The sequence below is a fragment of the Thalassophryne amazonica genome, chromosome 1, assembly GCF_902500255.1.
Source record: "Thalassophryne amazonica chromosome 1, fThaAma1.1, whole genome shotgun sequence".
NCBI classification, from domain to species: Eukaryota; Metazoa; Chordata; class Actinopteri; order Batrachoidiformes; family Batrachoididae; genus Thalassophryne; species Thalassophryne amazonica.
Genome location: NC_047103.1, coordinates 147,237,594 through 147,261,207, shown reverse-complemented (window position 1 = coordinate 147,261,207; position 23,614 = coordinate 147,237,594). Strand labels below are relative to the sequence as shown.

At 41.1% G+C, this 23,614-nt stretch overlaps 1 protein-coding gene across 1 annotated transcript in view; it reads right to left on the bottom strand.

The window, feature by feature from the left end:
• LOC117516321 (gamma-aminobutyric acid receptor subunit alpha-5-like) overlaps positions 1 to 23,614 on the bottom strand; it is a 105,366-nt gene that overhangs the window by 13,631 nt on the left and 68,121 nt on the right. Inside the window, exon 7 of the mRNA XM_034177310.1 lies at positions 17,609 to 17,752. Coding sequence (XP_034033201.1) covers positions 17,609 to 17,752 — 144 coding nt within the window. The remainder of the gene's footprint in view (positions 1 to 17,608; positions 17,753 to 23,614) is intronic.

The following is a 23,614-nucleotide window of genomic DNA, read 5'->3' as shown; positions in this document are numbered from 1 at the left end:
TACATGAACAAATTGTAATCTATTAGACAAATATGATTCAAACCACCGCAGCGCAGTGCCTTTAATACCTATGGCATGCTCTAATCTCTGTAATAAAATTTTATGGTCAACAGTATCAAAAGCAGCACTGAGGTCTAACAGAACAAGCACAGAGATGAGTCCACTGTCCGAGGCCATAAGAAGATCATTTGTAACCTTCACTAATGCTGTTTCTGTACTATGATGAATTCTAAAACCTGACTGAAACTCTTCAAATAGACCATTCCTCTGCAGATGATCAGTTAGCTGTTTTACAACTACGCTTTCAAGAATTTTTGAGAGAAAAGGAAGGTTGGAGATTGGCCTATAATTAGCTAAGATAGCTGGGTCAAGTGATGGCTTTTTAAGTAATGGTTTAATTACTGCCACCTTAAAAGCCTGTGGTACATAGCCAACTAACAAAGATAGATTGATCATATTTAAGATCGAAGCATTAAATAATGGTAGGGCTTCCTTGAGCAGCCTGGTAGGAATGGGGTCTAATAAACATGTTGATGGTTTGGATGAAGTAACTAATGAAAATAACTCAGACAGAACAATTGGAGAGAAAGAGTCTAACCAAATACCGGCATCACTGAAAGTAGCCAAAGATAACGATACGTCTTTGGAATGGTTATGAGTAATTTTTTCTCTAATAGTTAAAATTTTGTTAGCAAAGAAAGTCATGAAGTCATTACTAGTTAAAGTTAATGGAATACTCAGCTCAATAGAGCTCTGACTCTTTGTCAGCCTGGCTACAGTGCTGAAAAGAAACCTGGGGTTGTTCTTATTTTCTTCAATTAGTGATGAGTAGAAAGATGTCCTAGCTTTACGGAGGGCTTTTTTATAGAGCAACAGACTCTTTTTCCAGGCTAAGTGAAGATCTTCTAAATTAGTGAGACGCCATTTCCTCTCCAACTTACGGGTTATCTGCTTTAAGCTACGAGTTTGTGAGTTATACCACGGAGTCAGGCACTTCTGATTTAAAGCTCTCTTTTTTAGAGGAGCTACAGCATCCAAAGTTGTCTTCAATGAGGATGTAAAACTATTGACGAGATACTCTATCTCACTTACAGAGTTTAGGTAGCTACTCTGCACTGTGTTGGTATATGGCATTAGAGAACATAAAGAAGGAATCATATCCTTAAACCTAGTTACAGTGCTTTCTGAAAGACTTCTAGTGTAATGAAACTTATTCCCCACTGCTGGGTAGTCCATCAGAGTAAATGTAAATGTTATTAAGAAATGATCAGACAGAAGGGAGTTTTCAGGGAATACTGTTAAGTCTTCTATTTCCATACCATAAGTCAGAACAAGATCTAAGATATGATTAAAGTGGTGGGTGGACTCATTTACTTTTTGAGCAAAGCCAATAGAGTCTAATAATAGATTAAATGCAGTGTTAAGGCTGTCATTCTCAGCATCTGTGTGGATGTTAAAATTGCCCACTATAATTATCTTATCTGAGCTAAGCACTAAGTCAGACAAAAGGTCTGAAAATTCACAGAGAAACTCACAGTAACGACCAGGTGGACGATAGATAATAACAAATAAAACTGGTTTTTGGGACTTCCAATTTGGATGGACAAGACTAAGAGTCAAGCTTTCAAATGAATTAAAGCTCTGTCTGGGTTTTTGATTAATTAATAAGCTGGAATGGAAGATTGCTGCTAATCCTCCGCCCCGGCCCGTGCTACGAGCATTCTGACAGTTAGTGTGACTCAGGGGTGTTGACTCATTTAAACTAACATATTCATCCTGCTGTAACCAGGTTTCTGTAAGGCAGAATAAATCAATATGTTGATCAATTATTATATCATTTACCAACAGGGACTTAGAAGAGAGAGACCTAATGTTTAATAGACCACATTTAACTGTTTTAGTCTGTGGTGCAGTTGAAGGTGCTATATTATTTTTTCTTTTTGAATTTTTATGCTTAAATAGATTTTTGCTGGTTATTGGTAGTCTGGGAGCAGGCACCGTCTCTACGGGATGGGGTAATGAGGGGATGGCAGGGGGAGAGAAGCTGCAGAGAGGTGTGTAAGACTACAACTCTGCTTCCTGGTCCCAACCCTGGATAGTCACGGTTTGGAGGATTTAAGAAAATTGGCCAGATTTCTAGAAATGAGAGCTGCTCCATCCAAAGTGGGATGGATGCCGTCTCTCCTAACAAGACCAGGTTTTCCCCAGAAGCTTTGCCAATTATCTATGAAGCCCACCTCATTTTTTGGACACCACTCAGACAGCCAGCAATTCAAGGAGAACATGCGGCTAAACATGTCACTCCCGGTCTGATTGGGGAGGGGCCCAGAGAAAACTACAGAGTCCGACATTGTTTTTGCAAAGTTACACACCGATTTAATGTTAATTTTAGTGACCTCCGATTGGCGTAACCGGGTGTCATTACTGCCGACGTGAATTACAATCTTACCAAATTTACGCTTAGCCTTAGCCAGCAGTTTCAAATTTCCTTCAATGTCGCCTGCTCTGGCCCCCGGAAGACAATTGACTATGGTTGCTGGTGTCGCTAACTTCACATTTCGCAAAACAGAGTCGCCAATAACCAGAGTTTGATCCTCGGCGGGTGTGTCGCCGAGTGGGGAAAAACGGTTAGAGATGTGAACGGGTTGGCGGTGTACACGGGGCTTCTGTTTAGGGCTACGCTTCCTCCTCACAGTCACCCAGTCAGCCTGCTTTCCCGGCTGCTCGGGATCTGCCAGGGGGTAACTAACGGCGGCTAAGCTACCTTGGTCCGCACCGACTACAGGGGCCTGGCTAGCTGTAGAATTTTCCACGGTGCGGAGCCGAGTCTCCAATTCGCCCAGCCTGGCCTCCAAAGCTACGAATAAGCTACACTTATTACAAGTACCGTTACTGCTAAAGGAGGCTGAGGAATAACTAAACATTTCACACCCAGAGCAGAAAAGTGCAGGAGAGACAGGAGAAGCCGCCATGCTAAATCGGCTAAGAGCTAGTAGCTACGCTAAGCTAGCGGATTCCTAAAAACACGCAAAGTGAATAATGTGTAAATAATTTAGAGGTGATTCAGCAGAGGGAGTGCTTTAGTTAAGGCACGTAAAGATTACACTGTGAAACAAATCGTAATCTAGATAACTAGATCAATCTAACTGCGCAGATTAAACAGCTAACAGATACAGAAAAACACCGCTGTGCTCCGGAACAGGAAGTGATACAATACCGCAGTGAGAGCCAACTTGTGGACAGTGTAAACAGTGTAGCAATTGAGAGAGTGCCAAAGGAAATGTAAAACTGTATGACAACTATAGGCGATATAATAAACAATGGAACAACTGAAAAATGTGCAAACGTCCTGTGCTACAAATGAGATAGATATGGTGCGACTTAGTACCTAATATAGTCCATTTTTAGTGCAGATTATTGTTCAACATGGTGATGGTTTTGGGGAAGAAACTGTCTCTGAGTCTATTTGTCCTGGCCTGTATGGACCTGTAGCGCCTGCCAGAGGGCAACAGGTTGAAGAGGTGAAAGCTGGGGTGTGTATTGTCCTTGAGAATGTTCTTGGCCCTACTAAGACAGCGGGAGGTGTAGATGGTGGAAATGGGGGGCAGAAGACAGCCAATGATTTTTTTGGGCAGTGTTTGCTACCCTCTGCAGTCTCTTCCTGTCAGCTTCAGTGCAGCTGGAGTGCCACACTGACACTGCGTAGGTCAGCAGGCTCTCTATAGTGGAGCGATAGAAGGTCACCAACAGGAGTGTGCTTAATTGCTCTTTCCTAAGCACCCTGAAGAAGTGTAGTCACTGCTGGGCCTTCTTGACCAGTGCTGCGGTGTTGACTGACCAGGAGAGGTCAGCAGAGATGTGAACCCCTAGGAACTTGAAGGACTCCACTCGCTCCACGCATTCGCCATTGATGTACAGCGGGGCAGGGGCAGTTTTCTTTTGACGGAAGTCCAGGATGAGTTCCTTAGTCTTTGTGATGTTTAGTGCCAAGTTGTTGGCTGTACTCCACTCGACCAGTTTTTGGACCTCATCTCTGTAGGCCGCTTCGTTTCCCCCTGTTATCAGCCCCACCACTGTTGTGTCATCAGCAAATTTAATGATGATGTTCTCCGAGTGGGTGGGGGTGCAGTCAGATGTGTAGAGCGAGTAGAGAAGTGGGCTCAGCACACAGCCCTGGGGGGAGCCGGTACTGAGAGTACGGAAGGAGGAGAAGTGATGACCAAGCTTCACCTGCTGTGGTCGGTTGACCAGGAAGTCTTTGATCCAGGAGCAGGTGGGCAGTGGGATCCCCAGGTTGGATAACTTGGGGATAAGGATGTCCGGTATTATGGTATTAGCTGATTCATCAGCTAATACAATATCAGCTGATTCATCAAATGATGTTTCTCAGCTTTTGATAGGCTGAGCACACCTGACTTGTATGCAGGACAGGTGATCTCTAGAAAAAGGACTCGTGATGCCTACTCTCAGATCAAACTACACATGGATGTGGATAACAGCAGTGATAACAAGCACAATCAGAGGTTTCTGACGTTCGCCAGTCCAGATCTGAATCACCTCCAAAATTCAGTGGAGTCTTCCATGCCCTAATATGTATCTGTGGTGCATATTTGGTGAGAATTCTTGAAGTAGTTTTGACAAAGTCCTTCAAAGCCTACATAAAGGGAAACTTGATCCAGAATCGGAATCCGGATCACCTCCAAAATTTAATGGCCTAATATCTATGTGTGTTGTAAATGTATTCAAAATCGGTGCAGTAGTTTTGACATAATTCTGCTAACAGTAATCCTTCAAAGCCTATAAAGGGAAACGATCCAGAATCCAGATCTGGATCCAGATCACCTCCAAAATTTTATGGATTCTTCCATGGCCTAATATGTATCTGTTGTGAAAATTTCATCAAAATCTGTGCAATAGTGCTAACAGACAGACAGACAACTAAATAAGGGCTGGTGATTTTATTACGTCCTCGGCCGCTTGGGCAAATACCAAGAAACCTCATAAAATTATTTGACAATGTTGAACATTGCTGGATGAAGGCAACTAGCTAGCTGAAGATTGGTCAAATGAAGAGTCAGAGTTACACCTGGTTGACATGGCTGGTAATTATGCCCATTTCTGACCCAATCTTCCCATTCCGACAATCTTAAGGACGCCCAGACTATCGTGACAGCTCTAAAGATAATCTCATCAGATATTCCTGCTGAGTGTGGTGTGTAAAGAGTGCTCTAGTCTGCTCGGAAGGATGCTGGGACCGCTCAGACCTCATATCGTGAATATTGAACATGTTGGATTGTCTTGGCCTGATATCCCAGCGTGTTGGGTGTGCCCCGAGCACAAACGAGCACGCAGTCTGTTGAATGTGACGTGTAGCCAATCAGAAAGCAAGGTGACGGAAGCAAGGAGAGGAATCCAAAATTGTGATCTTGAGACATTTTTCTAGATTTCCCATCTGACCTACCATGTGGCTGCACACCACACTCTCTATGACCAAAACTGTTATATCTATGACATTTTATCACCATTTGTGGGGTCTCTCAGGTACTGAAGACCCACTGACAATTTTAAAATCTTGCCGTGTTAACCAGGCAAGATTGAAGTGGGAAGCCTTTCCAATGAGTATGTATATAGCAAACAAGACAGAGGAGGTGAAAATGTTCTACAAGGCATTTTGGGTAAGTTTCATAACAGCATTGTTCTACACAGCAAACAAATTTCCCTCACCCTCCCTCTGAATCTATGCCAAACCCACACTGTCAATAAAGGCAATGTTGAAATCGTTCCTGAGTAGATGCCTTGGGACATTTCAGCCTGATGTAGATGTTCAAAGCATTTTACAACTATGCCTTATGTTCACCAATATGCACAACTGTAAACAACTTGGGGATGAGGAAATTGAACCAAGGATCCTCTCGTCAAAAGCCTGTAATTCTAATCTCTAGGCTATCACCTCTATAAGCTATGATCACAGCCCTTGTGGATTTGAGTTTAACCAACATGCAAATTCCTTTTTAAATTTTTTTAAAACATAAGTCTATAATATAATACTCTTAAGGCACCTGAAATATAAGGCAGTGTATCAGTAGACAAGACACCGCCGGGATCTCTCCTGAAAAGGTGATTTTCAAGGTCTACTTTGGGTGTGTGATAAGTCCCTGGTCTGGTGTGGGTACTTCTGAGCAGCCCTGAAAAACTCTTGGGTGGAATTCAACTCTGATTGGTTGTTAACCCATTCCCCCGATTGAGCTATCCCATAATCCCTTGCGCACCAGAGAGTCGCTGCACTCTAAACAACATTGTTGTTTATGACAATTGCAAATGAACATTAAACTGCAAAATTGTAAATTTTTTTATGCTTTTCATCACGTTATTAAGAGACTGCATGAATGAGGCCCTGAAAACTTGCTAAAACAAATATTCCAAATAATCTGTGTCTGATACATTTAATTTGCGTGGATCATCATAAACACAAACCGAATTTCAGACATTTTATATATATTACTCTGGAACAAAGGGGAGGTGATAGTCTAGTGGTAGGGGAGGTGATAGTCTAGTGGTTAAAGCACTGGGCTTGAGACCAGAGGATCCTTGGTTCAAATCCCAGCCTGACTGGAAAATCACTAAGGGTCTTTGGGCAAGGTCCTTAATTCCCTAGTTGTTCCTGGCGTGTAGTGAGTACCTTGTATGGCAGCAAACCTCTCATCAGGGTGAATGTGATGCATTATTTTGTAAAGCGCTTTGAGCACCTGATGCAGATGGAAAAGCGCTATATATATGCAGTCCATTTACCATTTAACAAACTGGACAAGCAGCGTTGTAAAGGACAATAAGCAAGACGTTAAAGAGCAAACTTCACTTTCCCCCAGAATGACATGAACAGGAAGTGATCGCGGCTCACGGCGATTCCCATTAAAAATAACGGAGAAACAACCTGAGCTTCTCACAAGTTTACAAAAAAAAAAGCAACAACGTCTAAAAACCCAGATAATATATTCACGAGAGTTTTAGGCACAATATACAAAGAGTTTTATGTTGCGATGTTAACCCTCTGGGGCTGACGCCGTCGTATATGACGGCTGAGACCAGGCTTTACTAAATTATAAATAACTTTTTAATGAGATAGAAGCTTACTTTTTTTGCTGAAAAGGTAACTCCGCAGACTTTCAAGCCACCATCTTTGTACTCCTCATAGAAGCTGTGTGATGACGTAAGCAATGTGAGTGTGCAATTGGAATTGGTTCACAGTCACATGGTTTTCCAAAATCCAATCGTAGGGCAGATTCACCTCACTTGACACACCAAAGTTTGTTTTTAGGAGTGATGTGTTACTAGTTTATTATAGTTTGCTGTGTGTTTTGAATAAATGTGTGTGGAAAAATATTTCCGCTTTACTTTTTCCTTTCTTATTTGTGATTGTAAACCTTTATTACATTTATATATATATATATATATATATATATATATATATATATATATATATATATATATATATATATATTGAAAGCACAGGTTGTCCAGAAAAAAAAGAGACATAAAACTTGATTGTGGGATGCAGGGAGAGCTGTTAACGGCAATAATAAAACATTTATGCCAGGCGAGTGAACTGTCCAAAAACTGCCCTTAGACCCCAGAGGGTTATTGCTGTTGTCCGTGTGCAGCGATTAAAGTGCAGCCTCAGTGTTAATGACATCTCGCAGCACGGCAAACTCTCTGACGTTTACAAGATTTTGAGGGATTTGAAACCTCAATCGGGCAAATGGAGGAAAACATGACAACAAGCATCAATCCGAAGTTGCAAAATGGGAGCAAGACAAGAAGAACTGAAACTGTCTCAGAATTTTGTGTATGTACCTGCCTGAGTCCAGGGGTCATCACCACAATGGAGAATCAACATCTGAGAAAGCCAATTATGGGGTCATTGTTCTCAACATTGGCAATATCTGGGCATTGGGTTGAGTTCCAGCAGTGGAAATGGACATAATATATCTAAGCCATGAGTGACTTTTTTTTTTCTCTTTTATGAGCAGTTGGATAAGTAACCCACAACCTGTTTAACAAGCATGGCATTTCAACCACATCATCAGATTTTCTAACATCTACTTAGGCACTCGGTCCCTCGGCTACTGAGCCCCAAAGTCTTTGATTCTGCCAGCAATGTTGATGTGTCAGTCATGGAAGCAACAGGGGAAATCCACACTTTTAATAATGATTGTAGAAACTGGATGGAAGTGCTTTAACAGTTCCTTTTACATAAGAGTATTAAGTACATGCCTTTCAGTGACCCTGTTCCTATTGGATACCCATGTGGCACAGTGAGGCTGTCCACTCTGACCGTACAAACATTTTTTTTCCCTGCCTTTATGAGGTTAGCAATTTAATTCTAAGGGTCAAACTAAATTTTTCAACAACATTAAACTTGAGAATTGAACCCTACCTCTGAAACCCACTTTCCACCCCTCTGAAAATAACTGTAGCCCAGCAATAAATCACAACTAATCTGGACAATCTGTACAAATACATTTAAAAAGATGTAGGATTTTGACGTGATTGTGCACACGTTTTGCAATCACAACACCAACGTACAAGAGAGTATACTGTAACCAACAAACACGCCAGTAGTGACAGCCAACTATCTGTCACTGATCTGTGTGATGTCATCTACTTATGCAAAAGCTGATGGGTGGTTGGATAGGGGATTAACCCTCAGACTCTCTCTCTCGCAAGCTCTAGCTCTATGTGTGCGCATGCATGTGCTCATGGAGAGATAAGTGTTGTTTGACAGGGCCGACCAGGCCTGCAGACAGCTGGCTGTGTGAGGGATAGGCTACTTTCCTCCACTAGCTTCCAACTGCCAACTCTGATCTCTCGATAGCGTTGGCTACATTTACTGTCTGCCTCGTACGCCCATCTCTCAGCATTTATCTCTCCCAAGCTAGAATATGTTACATCTTATTATTTATAGAAATTAAATACTTGCACAGTGACACTGAAAGTCCATTATCTGATGTTATTAATTAATGTTTTCAAAGTTAATGTCATGAAGACTGAATAAATAGCATCAAGGCATCTAAAAACAAACAAACCAACCAACATAAAATACTCTGATATGAACGCATTTAAGTATCTCAGTGATAAAATTAGCTTTTGCATGGAAGTTTACAAACTAAAACATTGCATTTTTACATTTTTCTTCTCATTTTTCATTAATACTCTTTAAGTACTTTCAGTATTTGATTAATGCTGCTGTAACATTTGAGATTGACAGAGTTAAACCTTTTTTTAAAGTTGCTAAGTTGTAAGAGGGTGTTAGCTTGGTGCTCCAGGTTTTCTGTTATTAGCATGGAGCTAGCTATACACAAATATGTAAGGCTATAACTTCACCAATTTAATAAAAACCTATAAATTGGCACAAGCTGTAGGTTTCGCTGCTAAAACATACTATTTCTGGGGTACCTACATATTAGCTAGTTACCAGAGCTATTTGCCAAATAATAACTTTAGGAATGGAATGTATTTCTATGAGAACTTCATGCACTGGCATGGCAGAATTTATTTTTTCCAATCAGATGGCAAATGTGCCAGTATTCCAACCACAAAGTAGGCAAGGAAGGTTGATTGTTCACATGCTAACCAAAATACAGTTTCATTTACAGAATGTGAGTTGAACATACAACCAGACATGGGGCCAAATACAAAAATATTTGTATTTGAAAATACTTAAATACATTTTTCGGAGTATTTGTATTTGTATTTTCTGATTTTGAATTCAAAGTATTTGTATTTCAAATACATCGCCGATCCCAAGTATTTCCAAATACTTTTCAAACTTGTGAATCTCTGTGACACCGTGTTGAGACACACCAGAAAACTATAAGCTCCATGTTATTGTGATTGAGATACAATAATACAATATGCTGAGATGAGAAGATATGACATTTTATTAATGTTCTGTGATATGGTGGATACAAAAGGATGCAATATTGATGGAAACAGAATATACTTGTATATTGTGATAGTTTGATTATTGCCTGTGATATTATAATAGTGAATTTGTGATAAAACATTCAATCCTTTACTTATCAATAGTATTTGGTCATGCTATTTTCACAATAAATTGTCACCGGTTTATCAGTTTTTGTGTTCATTTGTTGTTTATAGTTCATAGAAAGTATTTGTATTTGTATTTGAAATACTCAAAATATAAAGTATTTGTATTTGTATTTGGAATTCGAAAATCTAAAGTATTTGTATTTAAATACATTGCAAAGTATTTGACCCCATGTCTGCATGCAACATTTTTTGACAATTTTCTGCAAATTATGGCGGCCTGTTTTTAGAAAGGTTTATACTTTGGTCATACAGAATTTTATAGAGTCATGTGATGGCAAGCTCACTGCCATAAAATAGGCCATGCTAGGTAGCTAGTGCAGCCACTAACCAATAACAATCAATCAATTGCATGAATAAATGTATTTGTAATATTCAGTATTTTCTTCCAACTGAGAAAAACTGTATTGCTTTATGTCAGTCTTTCTCAAAGAGTGGTTCATGGACCACTGGTGTTCCATGAGTGACCCATAGTGGTCCAAGAACATATTGTTAAAATATGACATTTTAAATAAATCACATATTCTGACTTAAAAGTGTTTCTCAAAGATTTTAAAATAGACTCCAGTGTGTAATAGACAGTTGCATATATGTATTATTTTTTATGTTTAACTTGTATGTAAATCCAAAAATGTGAATCTGAATTGCATGTTTTGTCACTATTTTGCAACTGTTTATTTTGTACAGTAATTTGTTATCTGGAAAGTTAGGTGGTTCGCAAGATTTGTTGATTGTTTAAGTTCTCCTTGGACTGAAAACATTTGAGAAACTATATTCTGTGTGTAGGAGCATTTATGTTTCAGCCAGGCTGAATTTATAAAATCTTTTGCTAATATGAGAGCCAGCACTATTTTCGACATACTTTATTATCTGTTCAGTGGCATTTCTATTCATGCTGTCAATGTGCAGCACATGTAACAAAGGAATATAAAGGCAAGGAATACATGTAGGTACAGTAGTGTTCAGAATAATAGTAGTGCTATGTGACTAAAAATATTAATCCAGGTTTTGAGTGTATTTCTTATTGTTATATGGGAAACAAGGTACCAGTAGATTCAATAGATTCTCACAAATCCAACAAGACCAAGCATTCATGATATGCACACTCTTAAGGCAATGAAATTGGGCTATTAGTAAAAACAAAAGTAGAAAAGGGGGTGTTCACAATAATAGTAGCATCTGCTGTTGATGCTACAAACTCAAAACTATTATGTTCAAACTGCTTTTTTAGCAATCCTGTGAATCACAAAACTAGTATTCAGTTATATAACCACAGTTTTTCATGATTTCTTCACATCTGCGAGGCATTAATTTTGTTGGTTTGGAACCAAGATTTTGCTCGGTTACTAGTGTGCTTGGGGTCATTGTCTTGTTGAAACACCCATTTCAAGGGCATGTCCTCTTCAGCATAAGGCAACATGACCTCTTCAAGTATTTTGACATATCCAAACTGATCCATGATACCTGGTATGCGATATATATGCCCAACACCATAGTAGGAGAAACATGCCCATATCATGATGCTTGCACCACCATGCGTCACTGTCTTCACTGTGAATTGTAGCTTGAATTCAGAGTTTGGGGGTCATCTCACAAACTGTTGTGGCCCTTGGACCCAAAAAGAACAATTTTACTCTCATCAGTCCACAAAATATTCCTCCATTTCTCTTTAGGCCAGTTGATGTGTTCTTTGGCAAATTGTAACCTCTTCTGCACATGTCTTTTATTTAACAGAGGGACTTTGCGGATGATTCTTGCAAATAAATTAGCTTCACACAGGCGTCTTCTAACTGTCACAGCACTTACAGATAACTCCAGACTGTCTTTGATCATCCTGGAGCTGATCAGTGGGTGAGCCTTTGCCATTCTGGTTATTCTTCTATCCATTTTGATGGTTGTTTTCCATTTTCTTCCACACGTCTCTGGGGTTTTTGTCCATTTTAAAGCTATAATATAATTTTTTGCACCTGCGTATAAGTTTTCCCCTCTCCAATCAACTTTTTAATCAAACTACGCTGTTCTTCTGAACAATGTCTTGAACGTCCCATTTTCCTCAGGCTTTCAAAGACAAAAGCATTAACGGCTGATGAGAGATTTTGGTCTGGTAGTGTCGCCGTAAGGACAGCCCACGGTGCCTGACGGCGATCTGCGCTTCAAGGCGGCAGCGTCTCGCCGTTTCAAGTTGAAAACTTCCACATTTCAGGCTCTGTTGACCCAGTAAGTCATCAGAGAACAGAGAACTTTCAGAAGAAGTCGGCATGAGGAGTTTATTCGGACATTCCATTGTTAATGGACATTTTGTAATGAAAGAACGTGTGGGCAGAGTCGCATGTCGGGCCGGACCTGACCGCGGGGGGTCGCAACAGGAAAAACACCTCCGTTGGAAACCTTAATGGGCAAGTTGGAACATGCCCAAGCTGTTAAACAATTTCTCAGTTACTCACTTGTTGAAAGCCATCAAAAGCCGCCTGAATTTTACAAATGGCTTTCAACACGGAGGTGTTTTTCCTGTCGCGGCGCAGATTCGTCGAGTCGTCACGGAAACGACTCGGCGAATTTGCGCGCATGTCTTTCATTAAAAAATGTCCTTAAAAAGTGGAATGTCCGCATAAAGTCCTCATGCCGGCCTCTTCTGGATCTTCTCTGTTCGCTCACGACGTCCTCGGTGAATTAAGCCTTAAATTAGGATGTTTTCAGGTGGAAACAGGCCGCCGACGGCACCTGGACGGCTGCGCGACGTCCCGCTCCGTGGGAAGTCCTTTCAGCGACAGAAACACCCCATAATCTCTCATCAGCCGTTAAACTTTTCACCGAAAACCAGCTAAATTTCTCAAATAGTGTCCACTTGGATATTCCTCACAGGTCCAGAAAAAATTTTGATAAAGCAACGCGCGCCGTCTCGAGCAGCGTGTGAAACAAAGGAATTCAGCCGAGAGGGTGGGACCACATCTCACTCAAGGCCTGCCCACAGGGAAATGATGTCACCGACACGCGTGAAAAAACTCACGCATGTGCACGAGGGTTCAAGCATGATTGGTGTAATCGCACGTCATTCAAATCCATATAGTTAAAAAAAATAAAAGTGTCAGTTTCTTATCTAATAGACCTCGTATGTCTCACATTAAGAAACATGAGATTTTTCTGAATATTTTGTGCAGTACAGTGGTATTATACAAAAGGAAAGTAGCTTAAAAGGAGAATTATTGAAAGTATGGTAAAATCGAGAAAATTTCCATGGACTCAAGAAGGTTAATACTGTCATACCAGTTCAGTACAAGAAAACTTGTGCTATGCTAACAGGCTTAAAAGAGCTGGCTGCTTCTTTTTTGGCTGCACTTTCTAGGGTTCAATTTTCTTCTTCTGTGCTGCACTTTCTGCTACTTTATATGGTGCTGCGCCCAGTGGTGGACAAAAGGCAAGCAGAAGCAAAGTCAGTGTGCTGCTCCATAACAGTAAAAATCTGAAGGAGGTTCCTGTTTTGTTTTTGTTTTGTTTTTTTAAATAAATAATTATATTAAATAAAGAATTGTACTTTATTGTGTTAACATCATATCAAATCAAATCATTCCCTAACAAACTAGAAGCACTCAGAGAATGCAAACCTCCACCAAGGCCATGGGGTCACTGACGCCATAACATCTACACGCTGTGGAATCATTGAACCTAAAAAAAGTCTAACGATGTTCGCTCAGTAGTAAAAAAGTTTCATCTGCTGTGACTGGATAGCATGTAGGGCTGAAACAATTAATCGAGTAATTCGAATAATTCGATTACAAAAAATGTTCGAGGCAAATTCTTTGCCTCGAAGCTTCGTTTAAAGCTGTAGTACATATGCCAGGCCTGTAGGTGGCACTGTAACGCTCCCACAAAAAACCGAGCAGACGACCGCAGAGCATGCCCATAACTAATGTAAGTGCTAATCAATGTAGCAGGCGATGCTACAAGTTTACAAAGTCGCATGCTGAGTAAAATAAAGCCTTTTAAGAGAAAGGGTCTGTGCCGATCGTCTGAAACGGACTTATTATACATTTAAAGTGAAGCAGTGTGTTTATATATATATTTTTTAAAACGTGGTTTGCTCCACTGGCTGTTCTCCACCTCCGCAGATGAAGCGAAAGGAAGCGCACTTTAAATTAATCATGTTTAACTATTAAAAAAAAATTTGATTTGATTTGATAAGAGTTTTTATCAACAGGCTGTAGAGTCAATTTATCAGTGCAGCTGTTGTGGAAATGTTGCACTCCACAGCCGTTTTTACAAACGCTTTGTTATTCGCCAAGTATCCACAGAAAACAAGGAATTTGACTTTGGTTTGAGCTGCTCTGTACGGCATGTATAAATATACACTAAACACTGAATAAATCACAACAATAACAAGTGCAAATGAAATGTGCAATAAGGAAAAAAAAAGAATGTCCTGTCCGCAGACTGAAGATTTCACAGAGCGCCTGGGCATATGGTTTGGCAAAGCTCCAAAACTCAATGTGGAAAAAAAAAAAAATTACCTGGGAAAACAGAGAGAGGGAACATCCTAAACTTAAAAATCTGCATGATGGCACAGCGACATTGTGCCATTGCTTAGGGAGTGTTGTGTGTTGGGGGGGTGTGGCTGGACATTTTGGTGTTCTTTTCTTTTCTTTGCTCTCCAGGTGGTATGAAAACTGATTCTTCTGTGGAGAAGGTGCTGGCAGAAGAGTCCTTCACCCTCATCAACAGTATGTGCAGCACCTGTGGATGGTGCTCACATGCAACCTTAAAGACTTTCAGCTGAAGCAGATAATGAGATGGCGTTCTGCATTTAAGCCATGTGTGATTCAAGCAGAATTGCCGGGAACTCGACCTTGTGATGTTCGTTTGTGAGACGCTGAGGACCGCGCCTGGGTTTGACACATCGTGCCTGTGAAGCAGGAAGGGTGAGGGACACATGCTGTCAGCACACATCAGAGGTGATTAATTGTTTGACTACTTGTTGATAGTAACTTGGTATTTTGTTACGCAGTATATTTGAATTGTGATGAGAATTGTGCAGCTCGCTTCTCACTGCGGTGGCGTGCGGACAACTGATCCTCCACCTGTTGTGAGAAGCTGCTCATTTACATAAAGCTTAAATACAGACCTGAATGTGTTGCTGATAGTGTGTGCCTTTTGAAGGATATTGCTTGTAACTGCTGACTTACCTCACCTCTTCTATCCTTCGCAGAGAGTCGGTTTGTCGTGTCCACCTGGGGGGTGTTTGGCGGTAAAGTGAGTCCAGAAGCGCCGGGCTTCGATCCTTTTGGGCGCTGGAGAGCGTGCCAGCCTTCACTCCACCAGAATGACACTGTTTTAGTTTCTACACTTCATTATGCACCAGAGGGTGAACAAATAAATTGTTTTTGTTATTGGAACCGCTTTCTGGTTTTTTAGCGCTGGGTTCCGTCGGACGCAGGTCCGCTCCTCAACCCGCGTCGACACATAACAGGGAGAGCCCTGCCACTACTGATATTGTTTAAAAATACAAAAGTACTTCTTATCTGATTACTCGGTTAATCGATAAAATAATCGATAGAATACTCGATTCCAAAAATATTCGATAGCTGCAGCCCTGATAGCATGTATCCTTAACGCTTGGCATCACAGTTTATTGCAACTTGCACCTTTCCTAGAAGCTACTGTCATCTGAGCACTGATATTGATATTGCATGTGCTTATAGACAAAAACAAATAAGAGACAAAATTCAATTTATTATTCAACTAAACTGCAAATATATGAATTTTTTAACATTTATGAAACACTTCTCTAAACAAGGCCATAGGGTTGCTGACCCTAAAGAGATTCCCTCCTTGGCACAGTGATCCATTCAACAGTTCAGTGTTACAACCAAAACTATGATACATACACTTTTCTTTATTTTATATTTGACATCCTTGACCATGAAAACATACCACTAGAACTTGGAATCACTTTTATGTCTTTATTAGTTCAAAAGTTATTGTATAAAAACGATTTTTCGGTAATGGCGGTTTTCTTCTGGATCTAGCTCCATAACATTTGAAGCTACATCAAATCTGATGACACCTTACTGAATCAGTACAGATTCAGCTACAATTTGGTGTTAGTTGTGCATCTCTAGCTTCATTTGTCACCTCACACTGGCACATTTTCTATTTTCCCTATATTTTTGTATATTCCGGATCACCAGATCCTGAATCCGGATCCGATCATCACCAAACTTTGTTATTTGATAGAACATCTGACTATGTTACACCCTAATTTTTTTCAAGCCTTTCTGCCTTGATTTTGTGGAGTTAGAAACTAGAATGTCCCCCTATCCCGCAATGGTGAAAAATCCTTTAAAAAATTCCTGGATCCGGATCGTGATCACTTGTTTCAATCAATTTCCAACCACTCCACTGTTGTTTGAGGTTTGATCAACAGATAAACTCTGTTGTCAAAGCTATTTTTTTCCAACTTCGCCTTTTGGCTAAAATAAAGCACTTTCTTAGTAGATGTGATCTTGAGATGGCCATTCATGCTTTCATCAGCTCCAGACTTGATTATTGTAATGCACTTTATTCGGGCATTAATCAGTCATCTCTTGCACGTCTCCAGTTGGTGCAGAATGCTGCTGCTCGTCTTTTAACAAACACTTTTAGACATGAGCATATTACGCCCGTCCTGTACTCACTCCACTGGCTTCCAGTTCATTTTAGAATTGATTTAAAAATTTTAATGTTTGTTTTTAAAGCTATTTATGGCCTTGCACCTCCCTACTTGTCTGAAATGTTAACTTTGCGCACCTACAGTAGGACATTAAGGGCGTCTGGCCAGCTTTACTTAGATGTTCCAAGGTCAAGATATAAACGCTGGGGTGATCATGCTTTCACGGTAGCTGGCCCCAGACTGTGGAACAGGCTACCTCTTGAGTTACGTACTATTCCTGACCTAGCACTTTTTAAATCTAAGTTAAAGACTTATTTATTTAAACTGGCCTTTAACACTTAGTGGGGAGGTGACATGTTCTGTTAAATTGATGTTCTTTTTCATGTGTTGTTTTAAAATTTTATTCTATATGTGTTTTATTTTTGTGAATTTGTGTTTTTAATGTTAAGCACTTTGGACACCAGTTGGTGCTGTAAAGTGCTTTATAAATAAATGCTGATTGATTGATTGACTCCACAAAATTTCATCAAAATCCGTTCAAAACTTTTTGACTTATCCTGCTGACAGACAGACAAACAAACAAACGCGACTGAAAACATAACCTCCTTGGCGGAGGTAATAAAAAGTATCATATCTGAGTCATATCGTATCCTGATTGGTAGTCAGTGTTGGGTAGGATTACTTTGAAATGTAATCCAAAAGTAATCAGATTAGAAGTAATCCAAATGTACATACATACATACATGTAATCCACATGTATTCTTTCAAAGTAATCCTACCCAACCTTGTTGGTAGTGTATCGTTTATGCTGGCATGATGTATACTGCTGGCCAGGATGCTAAATAGTTGAAAGCTTACCTCTGCTTGTGTGTATATCCTCTGTACCAGCAGTCTGCCCAATAAGATGGTACTGGTTTAGTCTGGAACCATCCTCCGCCACAACCACGGATTTAGCCGCTCCCTGAGTCCAGGTATACACGACCTCTGACACAGGATAGGCATCTGAGAAAACGGAACCAGAGAAAGGCCAGTTTATTAATTGGAATTTTATATATATATATATATATATATATGCTATAGACTTAGACTGCTGGGGGGTTCCCATGATGCACTGAGTGTTTCATTCTCTTTTTGCTCTGTATGCACCACTCTGCATTTAATCATTAGTGATTGATCTCTGCTCCCCTCCACAGCATGTCTTTTTCCTGATTCTCTCCCTCAGCCCCAACCAGTCCCAGCAGAAGACTGCCCCTCCCTGAGCCTGGTTCTGCTGGAGGTTTCTTCTTGTTAAAAGGGAGTTTTTCCTTCCCACTGTCGCCAAGTGCTTGCTCACAGGGGGTCGTTTTGACCGTTGGGGTTTTTCCGTAATTATTGTATGGCTTTGCCTTACAATATAAAGGGCCTTGGGGCAACTATTTATTGTGATTTGGCGCTATATAAATAAAATTGATTTGATATATATATATATATATACACTCAACAAAAATATAAACGCAACACTTTTGGTTTTGCTCCCATTTTGTATGAGATGAACTCAAAGATCTAAAACTTTTTCCACATACACAATATCACCATTTCCCTCAAATATTGTTCACAAACCAGTCTAAATCTGTGATAGTGAGCACTTTTCCTTTGCTGAGATAATCCATCCCACCTCACAGGTGTGCCATATCGAGATGCTGATTAGACACCATGATTAGTGCACAGGTGTGCCTTAGACTGCCCACAATAAAAGGCCACTCTGAAAGGTGCAGTTTTATCACACAGCACAATGCCACAGATGTCGCAAGATTTGAGGGAGCGTGCAATTGGCATGCTGACAGCAGGAATGTCAACCAGAGCTGTTGCTCGTGTATTGAATGTTCATTTCTCTACCATAGCCGTCTCCAAAGGCGTTTCAGAGAATTTGGCAGTACATCCAACCAGCCTCACAACCGCAGACCACGTGTAACCAGACCAGCCCAGGACCTCCACATCCAGCATGTTCACCTCCAAGATCGTCTGAGACCAGCCACTCGGACAGCTGCTGAAACAATCGGTTTGCATAACCAAAGAATTTCTGCACAAACTGTCAGAAACCATCTCAGGGAAGCTCATCTGCATGCTCATCGTCCTCATCGGGGTCTTGACTTGACTCCAGTTCGTCGTCGTAACTGACTTGAGTGGGCAAATGCTCACATTCGCTGGCGTTTGGCACGTTGGAGAGGTGTTCTCTTCATGGATGAATCCCGGTTCACACTGTCCAGGGAAGATGGCAGACAGTGTGTGTGCCATCGTGTGGGTGAGCGGTTTTCTGATGTCAATGTTGTGGATCGAGTGGCCCATGGTGGCGGTGGGGTTATGGTATGGGCAGGCGTCTGTTATGGACGAAGAACACAGCTGCATTTTATTGATGGCATTTTGAATGCACAGAGATACCGTGATGAGATCCTGAGGCCCATTGTTGTGCCATACATCCAAGAACATCACCTCATGTTGCAGCAGGATAATGCACGGCCCCATGTTGCAAGGATCTGTACACAATTCTTGGAAGCTGAAAATGTCCCAGTTCTTGCATGGCCGGCATACTCACCGGACATGTCACCCATTGAGCATGTTTGAGATGCTCTGGACTGGCGTATACGACAGCGTGTACCAGTTCCTGCCAATATCCAGCAACTTCGCACAGCCATTGAAGAGGAGTGGACCAACATTCCACAGGCCACAATTGACAACCTGATCAACTCTATGCAAAGGAGATGTGTTGGACTGCATGAGGCAAATGGTGGTCACACCATATACTGACTGGTATCCCCCCCAATAAAACAAAACTGCACCTTTCAGAGTGGCCTTTTATTGTGGGCAGTCTAAGGCACACCTGTGCACTAATCATGGTGTCTAATCAGCATCTTGATATGGCACACCTGTGAGGTGGGATGGATTATCTCAGCAAAGGAGAAGTGCTCACTATCACAGATTTAGACTGGTTTGTGAACAATATTTGAGGGAAATGGTGATACTGTGTATGTGGAAAAAGTTTTAGATCTTTGAGTTCATCTCATACAAAATGGGAGCAAAACCAAAAGTGTTGCGTTTTGAAAAAAATAATACGGTCGGATATTTTTCTAATATATACGAGGTCTGTGAGAAAAGTAAAGGACCTTTTTATTTTTTTCAAAAACTATATGGATTTGATTCATATGTTTTTACGTCAGCCAAGCTTGAACCTTCGTGCGCATGCGTGAGTTTTTCCACGCCTGTGGGTTGCGTCATTCACCTGTGGGCAGGCTTTGAGTGAGTACTGCTCCACCCCTCTCGTCGTTATTTCATTGCGAGGAAATGGCGGAATGATTTGGGCGTTTTTCCATCAGAATTTTTTCAGAAAGTGTTAGAGACTGGCAGCTGGAAACCATTCGAAAAATTTTTCTGGCTTTCGGTGAAAATTTTACGGGTTTCACAGAGAATAAGGAGTGTTACTACAGCTTTAAGGACGGCCCACAATGGCGCACGGCGCGCCGCGCTCCGAGCCACCATCGAGAGGCAGAAACCACCACATCATTTCTAAACGGATGGCTGTGTGGAGCCGGGACCATCGTGTGCAATTTCTCTGGTTATCACAAGAGCTGGACATCAGCCATTTTCCGGCAGATTTCACTTTTAACAAGAGATTTTGTCATGGAAAGCCACGTGGAGGCTTCGCGCGTCACGACCGATTCGCTGATGAAGCGAGACAAAGGAACACCTCCGTTTCGGAGTGCTAGAGGACAAGCCCAGCTCTCCACAATTTCTCTTATACTCACTCGACTGGTAAGCACTGAAAGCCGAGATAGACATGTCCCAACTTGTCCTCTGATGACGCAATATTGAGACATTCTCAGCACAAAACTGCATTTGAAATCCACAAATATGTCAGTCGCTATTCACATTATTGGCAGAATTATTGGGGTAGCTGAGGGGGAGCTTGGCTCATTATTGGGGGGCTTAAGCCCCCCAAGCCCCCCCTTGCCACTGAACCTTTTTGCTTAACGATTCCCTTATCGGTCCTTCATAGTGGCCATTGTTTTTGGGGGTGTTTGTCAGGAAAATGACCATTTCTCTGCATTGACCCTGCAGCAGGTCTGTATAATGAACTGTTTCTGCAGCGCGGCTTTGCTTTGAACCTTGAAGCAATGAAGCAGTGCTTCGATTTTCGATCTGCTACTTCGTTGGTTCTTTGTTTTATTTCATTTTATCTTAATTTTTCCCTGCTAAAACCCTAAGGAGCATATGTCTGAGTAATATTTACCTTTTTTATGTTAAACCGACCTGTTATGGTCTTCTGAAACAGTTGATAGATGTATTTTATAACTTAAAAAGGGGACCAATGTTAACGCGTTAGCATGTCTATGGCATTTTCAATGTTAGAGTTAGCATTAAGCTGAGCCATTATCTAGCACTGGTACCACCGTCTCTTATACAAAGAGACTGGTAGCGTGTTTTTGATTACATGGCTGTGATTGGTCCATCTGATACGTCGCCGCTACTGGCTATAACGCCACGCTCTGTGATTAGCTATGGAGTAACCGCCGAAAATGTAAGTTGGTTCCACTCTTCCAGAGACTGTAGTACCAGTGCTACGTTGTAAACAAAGGCTGCAGCCAATCAGACAACGGCGTGTCTCAGCCAATCAGCAAAATGTCAGAATCCTGACTAAAAGTCACGTGACCAAATAACCCGATACCGACTCCTTTGCCTTGGCTGGAGGAGTGGAACCAACTTAAGCCATTATCAAGCCTCCCTCCCCAGCACACAAAGGATTCTGGGATACTCTAAAACCGTGAATATGCAGAGACATTTTCAAAAAACTGTGAGGAAAGTAGCCTAACTGCATTTTTTTTATGTGTGACATCACAGGGTTAAGAACCAAACACACTTTTGACTTTGCTTGCTTGTGCATGTGTGTGTGTGTGTGTGTGTGGGGGGGGGGGGGGGGGGGCGCTTTATTTTTGTTTAAACCATGCTTTTGGGTCAGAGGTGGGTGCAATGTCAGCAGGAACCATGCGGAGTCAGATTAACCCAAATATGCTGCATCACTCTGTGTAACTACGGACAGTTGACCCCATAACGCAGGCAGCAATGAAGCAAGTGGTAGGTGCAAACACACAGGGGATTTATTGTCCAAATAGTGACCAAACTTCCAAACAAGGACAAAAACGAGGTGTGACTAAAGCGTCCAAAATAAGCACACAAGCAGAGTTCAAAGAGAGTCACTGGGAAAATGAGTCACTCAAGGGAGCACACAAGAACACAAAAAGATAAGCAGGCAAATTCTGAATACTCTCAAAGAGCAACACGAAACAACTGGCAAACTAACAGGAACCGAGGTGTGACTTAAATGCAAAATGAACTGATGAGTAAATGAAAGACAGGTGTGTGAAAAAGTAAAGGTCAAAAGACAAAAAGAAAGTGGCAAAAAACTAACATCATCGGCAAGTGAGTAAAAGATAAACATAAAGACAGGTGTGTGAAAAGCCAAAGGTCAACAGACAACAAAAAGGTGGCAAAAAAACAGTATAGAAAGGTGCGAAAAGAATAAAATAATTGTGGGACTCAAAAGTGCAAACAGTGTAACATAAGGGAATACTTACAAGATTAACATCTTAAATAAACAAACACATAAAGAGGCAATCAAAAACAATAAGAACTGAACAAAAACCACTGAACTCAACAGGAAAGCAAAGTGGGACTCAGAAGTGCAGAACTAGCAACATAGGAACAAACTAACACATGAAAAGGATCAATCATGAATCTAACAACAAAGAGAACTGAACCACATCCAAAAACGACGTCCAGAAACAAAATCACAAAAATAACGTGGAACTGAAAAGTGGCAGAGTAACCGGACCAGATGAACAAAACAGGAAGAACCAAAGGAACTCATGCGGGAGACAAAACACACACACACTTAGTACCAGCTTTCATTATGATGAATAACTAATACTGCATATTGATCGCAGCTTTAATCATGATTGATCATGACAGTTAAAAACACTGAAAACACAGCTTTTTGTTAAAAATACTAATATTTCACTTTTTTTTTAGTTTGCAGTGGTGTGTGTGTGTGTGTGTGTGTGTGTGTGTGTGTGTGTGTGTGTGTGTGTGTGTGTGTGTGTGTGTGTGTGTGTGTTTGACAAAATATGTGGAGAACCAATGGGTGGATCTCAACTAAATGTTGCAGATGAGCCACTTTCCACCCAGGGATGATCACGTTGACGCTTGGGGGTCAAAGGTCAAGGTCATAGTCAAAATTTAGGCCCAATGCAAAAAGATGGGAGGAAACTTTTCCAAAGCTTGTAACACCTGTATCAGAGCTGATACTTGTGGTTAGTATTAGACATGAATAGGAAATTATATATTAGCTTTAAAAATAGATGACTGGATTTGATATTGAAGTCAAGATCAGTCATATTTTGATCATTTTGAACAGACCCTTAGCTGATATTAGAAATGAATAATGTTACAGTTACTGTTTCGAGCTGAAAACATCCTAATTTAAGGCTTAATTCACCCAGGACATCGTGAGAGAACAGAGAAGATTCAGAAGAGGCCGGCATGAGGACTTTATGCGGACATTCCACTGTTTAAGGACATTTTTTAATGAAAGACGTGCGCGCAAATTCGCCGAGTCGTTTCCGTGACGACTCGACGAATCTGCGCCGCGACAGGAAAAACACCTCTGTGTTGAAAACCATTTGTAAAATTCAGGCGGCTTTTGATGGCTTTCAACAAGTGAGTAACTGAGAAATTGTTTAACAGCTTGTGCATGTTCCAACTTACCCGTTAAGGTTTCCAACGGAGGTGTTTTTCCTGTCGCGACCCCCCGCGGTCGGGTCCGGCCCAACATGC